The following is a 13,907-nucleotide window of genomic DNA, read 5'->3' as shown; positions in this document are numbered from 1 at the left end:
TCTGTAGTCCCACCTACTTGGGAGGCAGAGGCAGGAGGCTTATTTGAGCCCAAGAATTCAAGGCTGCAGTGAGCTATGATTGCACCACTGCACTGCAGCCTAGGAGACAGAGCAAGATCCTGTCTCTTAAAAAAAAAAAAAATAAATAAATAAAAGTTTTAACTCTTTAGCTCCAAAGATGGAGATTGCACAGATCTACTATTATAATCAACTTTTATTATTTAACAAGATCTAATCACTCTACCGAAGAAGTCATGACAAATCCATAGTAACTTATACTTCTCTTCCCTTTTTATTTTTTCTGAAACCTAACTTTACTGAAATCAGCTTTTTCCCAAAACAGAATAGGCATTATATTTCTTTCTTTATTCAACAAACCTCTATTGATAACCTTTATGTGATAGGCACAGTGGTGGCTACTATGGTCACAAAAGTGAGTAAGACACAAATCTTCAACTGGTACCCCCATAGGAACTTAGACTCTAGTAAGGAAAGGAACTAACTATAGACATAAAAATTACATTACAAATTGGTAACTGCTCTTAGATAGATAGGACCTAAGACCATGAGAGCACAAAGGATTGAGTAAAGCATTCTGGCTAGAAGAAAGGCCTCACAGAGAGAGTGACATTTAATCAAGCTCTTAAACTTGGTGGGGTTTTACAAAGGAACCGGGGGAAGTACATTCTTCCATACTGGCAGACCAGCAAGGACAAGGCTCTGAATTTCTGATCCAGCCTAGCACACATCTAGGAAATGAAGCTAGAGAAAGATAGGGTAGATAAGATACCTGGTGGCCCCTTAACAGCAATGAGTTTTAAAGATGAATCAGGCCACTTCTGTGCCTAGAGCAAATGCTCATATCTCTTACCTAGCTGGCTGCTGTTAGGAGTGTAGCCTATGGCGTGATGAAGGATAAACAGTGAGTAACAGCTGTCTGAGGTCTAGAGAGGCAGGCTGTGGAGGGCACAAGAATTTGAATCTCAGTTTGAGGAATTGGTATGTTGTTATCTAAGCAATTAAGGATGCTAAGAGAGCTTTAAAGCAGATATATGACTTAATCAGCTTTGTGAAGCATTTGAAAGCATTGGAATGGGAAGAAACATGTCTAGGGGAACCTGATGAGGAAGCTGTTGCATTAGTAATCTGGGTGATAATTTTTTATCCTATCATGTGAATTGTGGCCAGAGCATAACTCTATACTTATAATGACATTGCCTTCAAAAAGTTCTTATTGTTGTCAACCACCAGTGTGTCCTGGGGGGGAAAGAAGAATTATCATTAGTGCAGATTAATAATGAGTTGAATGGATTTTTGCTGTTGACTTTTAAAAGCCCTGTTAGTAATTTAAATCCAGAGTATTTTTATTCAGTCCATCCTATTCAGATTTTCTTAAGGCTTCTACTTCTTTAGCTGATGGATCTTTAGCTTATTGGGAAAAGAAAAAGAATCTAATCCGGATTCCTAGATTCTTGAACTTATAATAACTATGCAGACATGGATTTGGACTGACTCCACCAAACAGGGCAATCACAAATAGTAAATACAAGTTACTGAGTGGCCTGTGTTGCTTCCTAATCCTCCCAAGATCTTAGCTTCAACCCCTTGAAATATAAAAACTGGTACTTAATATCACTAGCTGGAAAATAATGAACCATTACCTGTGAGGCAAGGAGAATTTGCTCTGATTTCTGTAAACTGTGTCATATAAGACAGTGGTCCCCAACCTTTTTGGCACCAAGGACTGGTTTCATGGAAGGCAATTTTTCCAAGGGCAAGGGGATAGTTTCGAGATGAAACTGTTCTACCTCAGATCATCAGGCATTAGATTGTCATAAGGAGCACATAACCTAGATCCCTTGCATGCACAGTTCACAGTAGGGTTTGTGCTCCTATGAGAATCTAATGCTGCGGCTGATCTGACAGGGGGCGGAGCTCAGGCATTATAATGGTGGCTCACCCACCACTCAGCCACCACTCACCTCTTGCTGTGTGGCCCAGTTCCTAACAGGCCACGGACTGGTACCAGTCCATGACCCAGGGGTTGGGGACCCCTGATATAAGGAGCAGGTAAAGACATTGGGAATATTTAGTACAGAGAAAATAAGTCTCAGCTAGGACTCAATATTTGAAGACCTGTCATAAAGAAGATGGTATCAGCGTACCTACTCTATAAGGCTATAGGAGTTAAGACCAATTGGAGGAACTTAAGTAGAGACAGGTTTACTTTATCCTAAGAAAGACCTTCTAACAGTCTGAAGTCAGCAAGGCTATCTCACATCTAGAGTTCTGCTTTGTTGCAGTTTTGCAATATTCTCTGGAAGGGACTTTATCTTCCTTAATATAGTACCACAAACACAGTTGAGTATTCTAAAAAGTAAATCTTGAATTATGTTGAGTTGACTAAGACATTCTGATTTGAAGGTTTATATGAATAGACTGCTGCGTTCGACTTTAGAAAAACAAAGTGTCTTCACGAGATAAAACAAAGATAAGATGCTGAGCTAATAATGGCATCATAATAACAATAAGAGATAATACTTATGGAATGCTTAGTATGTGCCAGACACTCTGTTAAGCACATAACCATGGGCATGTTATTTAATCCTTTTAACAACCCTATGGAGTATATACTGTGATCTTTCCCTATTTTACAGCGGAAACAGCTCAGAGAAGTTAAATATATTTAAACAGATATTTAAATAGCTTGGCCCTTCTTGAAGGTTTTGGGGGTTTTCCCCCTTAAAGTGCCTGTCATCCCATGTGCAATTGCCCATTAGCCACAAGCATTTTTAAAATTTCTCTGATTGTATTCAGCAACCCAAGTATCTTTGTCAAAAAGATACTTACTCCATAGGAATGTTTTTCTTTTTCTTTTTATTACGGTACCTTTACTTACATCTATTGTCAGATTGGTGACCAGTTACCTGGCTGTAGTTCTGAGATGGTGCTATTCGGCCAAATGTCAATCTTTAAAGGAAGTTTCTGATTTCGTTTAAATTTTTAAAGATCAGTTAGTTTATTTAAAAAGTGTGGGTATAGTTGCAGAGTGATATAGAGATTTTGCTTGGCTTAAAGTATTTGAAGATGCGTAAATCAGCCTGGATTGAAATTGTTTTGATTACCTCTCTGTGTCTCTCCTAGACTGTAAGGCCACTTTTCTTTCCTAAACACATAGGAGACACTCAGTAAAAATTAGTAGAATTAATGAGTTAATGCATGACTATGTGAATGAATGAGCTTACTTCAATATCTCAAAGAATCTCTGCCTTTTGCTTGCTAATCCAATGGATGACTCGTATTATAAATGAGCAAATTTCCTGCTTGTTGATTTGCTTAGTCCCTAGATTTTTCTTACCACAGTGCTATTAAGACTAAGGTTATGGGTTTCCTACACAATGTGGTCTAATTTGCTTCATTACATAATATACTTATAATCCCAGCCACCTGAGTTGTAGATGTGAGCTTTTGGTCACACCAGGGAGTGGTATAGCTTTGGATCTCTCACAATTATGGCTGTCACAGAAAAGAAGGCCAGTTGGCTTTACTAATAAATTAGTAAGCTCAAGTTCATGCACAAAAGAAGACATATTATTATGGTAATAGTGAGAAATTGCTCATAAAGCTGAGTTAATTGCACTTTTGTGAAGTTCAGCATATTGAAAATGGTTTGGAACTACTTTTTGATATTTTTAGTTAATTATAGTCTGAAACAGTTTTATAACTCATTCTGATTTTAATTAAGTAGGTTTATTTACATCAGCCACTGAGAATTTATATGTAACTGGTTATTCATTTAGTGACGCTGAAAAGGTATTTCCAATTTATCAGCATTTTGAGTAGAGAAACAACTCTTCATGTGTTTCTTGAAGAGCTAGGGAAATGAAGATGAAGACAGTTGTTTCATCGACTTTATTTCCTGTAGGATTTAAATCTCAGTCTTGAATTACTTAATCAGCCCGTTCAAATACTGTTTATATGTGGTAGATTGTGAGTGACTTTGGTGTTGATGACTGTGCACCTTTCAAATTGTCTGCTCGAAGGCTGAACACAGCAACAGCCGACCTTTTTCACCTGGATGTAGAATAACACATTTGTCCAGCAATTCCATTAGTAATTGTAAGAGATGCCCCAGATAGTTCCCTTTATGGTTAAGTTTTGTCTTGATTTGAAATGAAGCTCTGGTTTCTCTGTATTTATGATTCCTTCTAATTTCTCCTTTTCTAGTAGCATGGAGTTTTGTCTAAAAAAAACCTGATTTTTACCCCTTTAGGGTAAAGTAGATCATGAAACTAATTCCATGATAGTTAGATAGCTTCAATACTTAGTTGTGATTTTAGTAAGTACAAAACCATGTCCCTTGACAGTTAGAAGGGAAATGTGCAGAAACACTGTAAACATTACCCAGAAACTTGGTTCAGGCCATCAAGCACAACCCAACTTTCTCCATTAGGCATTTTAGAAGATGCTGTTGCCTGTGTCTTCAGAGTTTACCTGAATTAAGGGAATGTATCATAGAGACACATGAACATGAGCTTTGGAAACTTAAAAGTACACATGCTGTGGAAGTATGGCCTGATCCCTTTAACCAGAATTTACATCCCAAACTGACTGAGCATGAGACACTACCATCATCTGAAACCCTCTCATTAAATATTAAATCTGGTTTTTCTCTTTCTCTTTTACTCCCACGGTGACTCAGCATACAGTCAGGGTTTCTTGACTGGGCATCACAGTAGATTTACTTTAAAAATACCTCTGTAAAAGGCCACAGGCCTTCTGAATGGGTCATTGAATCCAACCACATAGATCACTTGATAGATTGCTCAGTGTACTCATACGTGGTTGTTTTAACTACCCTCTTTGTTCTTCCTCTCCCTCCTTTCTGGGAGGTTCTGGGGGTAAGACTGCAGCCCTCCAGGAATGGGGACCCTGGCCAGGGCCCACCCAATGTAGCATTCACCATAGCACTCCATGTAGAAAGCTGTTTTGGTATGTCTGGCGTCTTCATGAGATTGCAAACTGGAGCACAGAAACCAGTCCTTACTCAGTGCTGTTCATTTAGCAGATGTAGATCCTGTACCTCCAGGGTGCCGAGCACCAAAGTAGGCGCTGGGAATGCAAGGACAATTGTTAGGATGTGGTCCCTGCTCTCAAAGAAACTGTGTTTATGAGGAAAGAAACAAATGTGACAAGCCTGCTAGCAACATTGCAAGTGTTTAATAAGGACCATCTCAATAAAACCCTGTGACAGAAACTATTAGCATTTCCTTTTTGTCAGTGGAAAAACTGAGGCTTTACAAAATTATTTAACTTGTACACAGACTGTAACAAGGTAGTTTGAACACAGGCACTTCAACTTTAGAGTTTGAACTCTTAGCCAGTATACTAGATAGCGTAGAGGTGGTAATAAATTAATGTATTATAAAATCACAAGGAGGGAAAGACCTAATCTCTTTCCTTGAGGGACAAGTTGAAGTTACCAGAAAGTTTTTACAGAATTACATATAGGATTGTACCAGGCAAAGAGAAGGAGGGAGAGTCTAGGAAACAGGCAATGGCTTGAGGAAAGCACAGAGATGGGAAAGCGGGGCCTGAGACTTAGCAGTTTAGGACCAGGCTGAAGGATGGGGTGTGGGATTTGTGGAAAGTGAAGTAGACTAGTTAGGCAGAAGTTATGGATGAGTTAAAAAAAAATTGAACTCTGTCCTAAAATAATATAGCAAGGCTTTCAATAATTTTAACCAGAGGAAGCCTAATTAGATTTTTTTTAATTCTGATGACCTATAGAAAAAAATTGATCAGCCAGAATTGATAAGATTGGTAACTTCTTCAAGGAAAAACAACCAGTGTTAGAGGAACCCTAGATTTCTGACTTGAGTGACATTGTTGTCCTAGAAGCATTGTGATTTCATTATAACCCTTTTAAAAAATAATCTTCTAACATGTATCAGGAGTCTTAAAAATGTTTATACTTTTATGCTAGTAATTTCATGTCTGGGAATTGGCTTAAGCAAATAATACAAATGCAAGATATAGGCCTTTTGAGCAGCATTTATGATATTAGTTCAGAGTGCTTAAAACATATTGGTGAAATTGAATAAAGAAATAAATGATTGACTAGTTGTTAGAAAATAGTGGAAACATTGGAAACAGTACACTTAAATTTAATGTTAATGTACATTTACTAGGTGGTTATGAATCCAGTTGTGGTTCTGAAAATATATAATTACATGTAAAAATATAACTTAAAAAAACAGAATAGGAAAATATACTTAGATCTATGTTTAAATAAACTTGAAGAAATACATCAAATCATAATGGTGGGCCAAGTGCAGTGGCTCACACCTGTAATCCCAGCACTTTGGGAGGCCAAGGCAGGCAGATCACTTGAGCCCAGCCTGGGCAACATGGCAAAACCCTCTCTACATAAAATACAAAAATTAGCTGGGCACAGTGGCGTGTGCCTGTAGTCCCAGCTGCTCAGGAGGCTGAGGTGGGAGAATCTCAGGTGACTGCACTCCAGCCTAGGTGACAGAGGGAGATCCTGTGTCAAACAAACAAAAAAAAATTATAATGGGGGGGATCGTCCTTCTCTTCTCTATTTCTTCAATATTCAATATACTTAGTTCATTTTCATGATGGAAAAAGATTAAAAACTTTGAGACTGTTCATTTTGGACTTATGTTAGAAATATCTGAAACATCAAAATGACAATAAACAGTAAACAATTGGAAATAGGCTTGGAATTAAACTCTGGGTTTATACACTGGAGATATTCAGTAAATGTTAACTGAATTGAAGTTCTGTCCATTTTCCTTCCCCTTGGGTCAGGATCCCAGAATCCTAATGAAATGTATTAGAATATTAGAATTTTTACCATTATTTGAATATATTATTGGGTAACAAAAATTTCTTCCCTAACACAGAAGAAACATTGATTGCTTTTCTTAATACTTATATTACTTTTCTTATGTGGCAATTCTTGTTCAAGGGCCAAGGTTCTGCTGTCACTGCTTGCAAATATTTTAAGTTATTATCTTTTTTTTTTTTTTTTGAGAGTGGGTCTCACTCTGCCACCCAGGCTGGAGTGTATGCTCACAGCTCAAACTCTTAGGTTCAAGAGGTCCTCCCACCTCAGCCTCTCATAGCTGGGACCACAGGTGTGCACCGCCATGCCCAGCTAATTTTTGTATTTTTTCTAGAGATGGAGTTTCCCCATATTCCCCAGGCTGGTCTCAAACTCCTAGGCTCAGACAATCTGCCCACCTCGGCCTCCCAAAGTGCTGGGATTACAGGCATGAGCCACTACACCCGGACTGCTTTCAAATTTTTAATGAAATAGAATCCATAGGTGTATTTAATCTATTAAATATTTTTTTTTCTAATGGAGACAAGGTTTCACTATGTTGCCCAGGCTGGTGTTAAACTCCTGAGCTCAAGTAATCTTCCTGCCTCAGCCTCCCAAAGTGCTAGGATTATAGGTGTGAGCTACCACACCTGGCCTCACTTACCGAATTCTGATGGACTTTTAACAACCCAGATATTTTCTAATTAAAGGATTTCAGTTCATTAGCCTAGTAATGTCGTATGCTAACTGGGCCACACCAGGTGCATTTTGGTTTAAAGATTGCTTCTTTGGGATTCCAGAGTAGCATTTTGAAGAAACAATTGTTTCTCATTGTTACTGTAATAAACTGGAAACATATTTAAAGTGGGGGTAACATGAGGTGCTCCCTCCACTGTTGCCATACCATGAGGACAGGAACCATGTCCCCAGGATTCAGACTAGGACTTGATGTTTTATCCAGCCCAAGTATCTGTGAATACAAGGATGTGTGAATTCGTGTTTCACAAATTAGTCACATAAACTAGTGCTTCTCAGAGCATAGTTCAGTTCCTTGGCAATCTTTGCAGACTAGTGGTGGGAAGAAAATCATTAATTTCTACGTTATTTACTAGACAATGGAGGGTTTGGACTGTCATTCAAAGTGAACAAACAGGCAGAAACTTTGGTGCTGTGTCATGAGGACATCCAAGGGTCTACCTGCTGAAAGGAACTCCACACCAACTTTTCACAAAATCTAAAATTCCCACTAGAGCCTGCTCCTCAAGGGCCTCTTTCATCAGTTACATATACCTTATTATGGGGACTTGAGGAATTATCCATTTCTTAAGAGATGTTTCATTAATTCATTCAATAGCACTGGTAGTAGGACTCCCTGAGAAAATGTAACGTAGGAAGATAGGTTTAATATACACACATGGCAAGGGAATATGGATATAAGAAAAGCTGGAGCATAATCCTTAAGGGCCCTTTGGAATCCAGGGTCACCTGAAGGAATCTAAAGGCCAGGGCAGTGGGGAGGGACATCAAAGTCAACTCAAGCCTCTCCTACAGGGAAGCCAATAGAATCAATGTCAAAAGAGACCACATGTGATGTGGCCTTTTCACTCAAGGGAGTTGCCATGACGAACAGTGTCTGGAAAAATAAATAATGATAATTATGGTGTATTCACTGTGTGTTAGGAACCATTCTAAATACTATGCATGAATCATCTTATTAACACTTACAAGAACCTTGTAAGTACAATGCCTATATTCATTTTACAGGTCAGGAAACTGAGGCATAGGCAGATCCAAAGTCATGGAGACTTCACATTAGGCATTCTGACTCTGTAGTCCTTAGACCTTGCTTTTAAGCATTATATTATACTGCCTGCAGGCAAACTTTATGTATTTCAGGGCCTCTGGGGAATGACAAAAGAAAAATGTAAGTGTATGTCTGGCAGAGCACAGTCTGTCTGTGATGCCAGATTTCTTCTACCTCATTATCTAAAGTCTTAGAAAATATGGAACATACTATGAATTGTCAGCATATGGATACACAGAAGGGAATAACACACACTGGGGCCTATTGGAGGATGGAGGCTGAGAGGAGGGAGAAGATCAGGAAAAATAACTATTGCGTATTAGGCTTGATACCTGGGTGGCAAAATAAGTGGTACAACAAACCCCCATGACACAAGTTTACCTATACTACAAATCTGTACATGTACCCCTGAACTTAAAATAAAAGTTAAATAAAAGAAAAAATCATCTTGTCCTAAGATATTTGGCCTAAGATAGCTTTGAGGACCCTTATAACCACAAACCTAAATCTTTTATCTGACCCAGAATATTTTCTTGGGTTCAGGTTTCTTGAACATAAGGGATTTTTTTGTTGTTATTGTTCTGAAGTCTTAGCCAAGAAATATTTTCTTCTTTTCTTTTTCGTTTTTGAGACAGAGTCTCACTCTGTCACCCAGGCTGGAGTGCAGTGGTGTGATCTCAGCTCACTGCAACCTCTGCCTTCTGGGTTCACGCAGTTCTCATGCCTCGGCTTCCTGAGTAGCTGGAATTACAGGTGTGTGCCACCACACCTGGCTAATTTTTGTATGTTCAATAGAGATGGGGTTTCACCATGTTGTCCAAGCTGGTCTTGAACTCCTGGCCTCAAGTGATCTGCCTGTCTTGGCCTCCCAACGTCCTGGGATTACAGGCATAAGCCAATGTGACCAGCCATCTTTTCTTTTTAGACTTGCTACCTGAAACGTGGGTAGCTGAGCAGAGTTACTTGGTGGCCTTTGATCCCATTAGAGAGTTCTAAATTGTTGGCCCAGATCCTTGAATGAAATCTGATATTAAAATAACACCAAACTGAAGTCATAGGAGATTTGTAGTATAACGTATACCCTCTCGATAATCAAGACATAGGAAAAATAAAATGACTTTCAACTGACTTCATTTTTTTTACTTGTGACTTTCCTTTCACTCTTGAGTGATTTGTAACCCACATCTTCACATATCAGGGACACTGCAAGACATAAAATCCCTAACTCTAATTTGGGATTTTAGAAGCTGCAGAGCTTAGTAAATAGCAGCACTCTCTTAGATACTCCCGGGAAATTCAGTGAAAAATACTGCTAATGAATTTAAATTTCTCAAAGTTCAGTGCTTTGATGCCATCTTCCCACACTATTTTATCTTCCATGAGTCTTCAGTCCATCATATTTGTTTGGCTTTGGTTGAGGCCTGACCCAGTGACCTCATGTTTACAGATGGACTTGGGCCAGGACTAGGACCCTCTTTAAATTCTGCATTCTTGGTGCCCACTTGCCCAAGCACCACACAGGACACCGAGGGGTTGCAGAACTGATTAAGATATGGCCCTTATCCCTAATACTGATAGTCCAGTGAGAGGTACATACATGGACCAGTGGATGTTGTTATTGTTGCGAACTGTAGATTAAGCTATGCTACACTTTTTTTTTCCATTTTCTGTAGCTGACTACGTAATGAACTCAAAATGAGAAAAAAAAGATCATTTGGGTATATGTTTTCTTTAAAATAACTTACAGCTTTTGCTGAAAATAATATTCAAATACTTCTCTATCAAACTCTCAGAATTAGCCTGGGGAAGGTTATTTTAAATGCTGTTTTTTATCAACTGGGTAAAAGAATGATACTCTCCACTTTTTTGTCTTCATTGAAAATAATATTAAATGCAGAGGTAAAAGTTTATGGACCTTGAGTGGACTTACCATTTTACTGCTTTGAAAGTGCTTTCTTGCCAGGCTCAGTGGCTTACATCTATAATCCCAGCACTTTAGGAGACTGAGGCAGGCAGATTACTGAGTTTGAGACCAGTCTGGGCAATATGGTGAAACCCCATCTCTACAAAAAATATAAAAACTAGTTGAGCTTGGTTGCACGCCACCCTGTCTCTACAAAAAATATAAAAACTAGTTGGGCTTGGTTGCATGCCCCTGTAGTCGCAGCTATTCGGGAGGCTGAGGTGGGAGGATCGCTTGAACCCAGGGGTTCAAGGTTGCAGTGAGCTGTGAGCATGCCACTGCACTGCAGCCTGGGTGACAGAGCGAGACCCTGTCTCCAAAAACAAAAAAGTGCTTTCTTAAAATTAAACTTGTAGTCAGTCACATTGTAACTTTGGACAGAGGGAGTTAATTTCCCCTTTGGTTTCTAAGTTAGCTTTTTGGGAATCACACTGTAAACTTTCATGATCCAGTTTATCTTTAATGGTCCTTAGTTCTGCAACTCAACTTTTAAGCAAGCATGATGCTTCAACCTGCTTACTTTTTCTCTCTGTTTGGTAAAGTCTGTCTGGATGGCGGGGGAGCCATTCAACCAAGGTTGTCACTTGTTTGCTCTGTTGATCCTATGGGGACCATCCGTATACAATGTCTAGAGTTTACAAAGGGCCATTCCGTTGAAGATGTTTATTACAGAGCCTTGCTGTCTTTCTGTAGTGTTGGATACATTCCTCTATTTTCAGTCAGTGGACTTTTTAAGATGTAAATAATTTTTAAATATTCTTTTTTATTTTCTTTTTAATTACAGAGCAAAGAGATTGCATTCCAACTTCATGAGGATTTAATGAAGGTTCTTAATGAGCTTTATACGGTAAGTACATAATCTTTCTTCTTTTCTAGAATCCTTGGGTTAGAATTCTGGTTTGTAAAAACACTGCTCATTGTAGTATTCATTCCGAGCCGAAGTGACAATGGATCTTCATCTGCTTGAAATACAGGAACAAGTGGATAGGTGTACACAGCTACATTCCTTTGCCACTCCATCCCAATTTGGAGAAACTGTATTCAGATAAATTATCTATCTACCTATCTGTCTGCATACACATGTATATACACAATTAGCACACTTTAAGAAACTATAGATGTCTCCATAAGATACGTTTTTAACTGGATTGTATGTAATCTCTACATATATTGAATTCGAGAATATTTTGTTTAAAATTGATGCCATTGTGGCCAGGCGTGGTGTAACTGCAGCACTTTGGGAGGCCAAGGCAGGTGGATCACTTGCGGTCAGGAGTTTGAGACCAGCCTGGCCAATGTGATGAAACCCCGTCTCTATTAAAAATGTAACAGTTAGCTGGGCATGGTGGGATGCGCCTGTAATCCCAGCTCTTTGGGAGGCTGAGGTGGGAGGATCACTTGAACCCAGGAGGCAGAGGTTGTGATGAGCCAAGATCACACCACTGCACTCCAGCTTGGGCAACAACAACAAAAAAATGTTGCCGTTATGGAACTTGAGCAATTTAGGTTGCGTTATTCTGGTTACTTTCTTTTTTTTCCACATTTTAGTTCAATTAATTGTTTTGTTAATGACATATTGAAACTACTTTTGAAGGATATCTTTTTTTTTTTTTTGCAATAATTTGCTTTTGTGACTTACGTATTATTTAGGGTACTTCATGTAATCATTAAAAGTTAAATAATTTAAAACTACTCTACCAAAAATAACTAACACCTAATGATGTTGCAAGTTGGAATTGGTAATTTACTTATGTAAATATTTTTTCACACTTAATGATCATGTTATTAAATACAAATTTCTTTTGGGGGATATTTTAAGAGAATAAAATAACAACAAATGAGTAATATTAATTTATATTAATGAAAGATATTTGGATTTTTATTGTACAAGTTTATTTTGTTTGTTTGTTTGTTTTTGAGGAGTCTCGCTCTGTCACCCAGGCTGGAGTGCAGTGGCACAATCTCGGTCACTGCAACCTCTGCCTCTTGGGTTCGAGCAATTCTCCTGCCTCAGCCTCCAGAGTAACTGGGATTACAGGCATGCCCGGCAAATTTTTTTGTATTTTTAGTAGAGACGGGGTTTTGCCATGTTGGCCAGGCTGGTCTCAAGCTCCTGGCCTCATGTGATCCTCCCACTTCAGCCTCCCAAAGTGTTGGGATTACAGGCATGAGCCACCAAGCCTGGCCTGAATTGTTTTTTTATAGGCAAACTAAACCTGAAACTCGAAAGCACGTTTCTTGATTTACCAATTCCATTTGTTCCTAAAAAGCCATGTGTGTAAAATACAGTTTTGTAAATTAAATTTTTAATGCTCCTTTGATACTTACTAATTAAAGAAACTTGTAAATTAAACTTTTATAAAATGATTCTTTATAAAATGAACTTTCTAGTTTTTTTCTATGTGTGTGATAAATCTATTTTTATAAAGCACATTTACTGCATCTGTACATATACATTGAATTGACAGTTTCTAGGTGTTAGTTCCTCCTTCAGAAACTTTCCACGCTCCATGCAACCTACAAAAGCCTCAGGTTAAGAGATTAGATCTATATACCAAATGCTTAATGAAACTGATTTTTATGTGATAAAGGCCAATTTCTAGCTCCTGCCTTATGTGATTTGTTAGTTTCTGATACCCTAAGGTATCAACCATTTCTAGAAGCCCAGTAATTTAAAAGTAAAATGACCTTTGTATACCTGAGACTTCCAAAGAGGAATAAGCAGAAATTCTGTGTTGTCTTCCATTGAACTCTTTTAAGATGAGGACGTTGTGGCACTTTCCTTGAGGTTCCTTTTGCTTAGACATTGTTTTACCTAGAAATAGAAATCAGTCCCTAACACCTTAAAAAAAATAAGTCTGCTGGTTGTCATGTCATGATAGGTTAGAGCCTGTTGATTATGGTCTGAAAATAGTAGTAGTAGTAAAGACAACAGTGGCAAAGATGAACTTCACCACTGAATACAGGAAAAGTCAATAGAGTGTCCTGAAAATTTTATCTCAGTGAGGGATATGTATAATGAAATTTCTCCTAGATCCAGCCTATCGATTGCACCTAGACATTTTGCAGACTCTGTAGCGTTCAAGTAAGTAAGCTGACACCTCAGAACTCTTATCAATATCAGCCCGAAAGCCGAAAGAGCCAGGTTCTACCAAAGGCCACCAGGGTTGGAGTGACCCTATCACAGTCATTTAACCTCTCCGAATTGGTCGAGGAATTAAGGGATAGGGCAGACAAGTAATGAGGTTTTAATTATGTCATCTGTAGATCACTGCTCCTGCGGAAAAAAT

At 38.5% G+C, this 13,907-nt stretch overlaps 1 protein-coding gene across 2 annotated transcripts in view; it reads left to right on the top strand.

Annotated features, from left to right (window-relative positions):
- SRGAP1 (SLIT-ROBO Rho GTPase activating protein 1) overlaps positions 1–13,907 on the top strand; it is a 302,903-nt gene that overhangs the window by 179,829 nt on the left and 109,167 nt on the right. For both annotated transcript variants that reach the window (XM_032173165.2, XM_032173166.2), the window contains exon 4: positions 11,402–11,464. In XM_032173165.2, coding sequence (XP_032029056.1) covers positions 11,402–11,464 — 63 coding nt within the window. The remainder of the gene's footprint in view (positions 1–11,401; positions 11,465–13,907) is intronic.

The sequence above is a fragment of the Hylobates moloch genome, unplaced genomic scaffold (assembly GCF_009828535.3).
Source record: "Hylobates moloch isolate HMO894 unplaced genomic scaffold, HMol_V3 SCAFFOLD_13, whole genome shotgun sequence".
Lineage (NCBI taxonomy): Eukaryota > Metazoa > Chordata > Mammalia > Primates > Hylobatidae > Hylobates > Hylobates moloch.
This window is presented reverse-complemented; position numbering and strand designations above follow the sequence as displayed.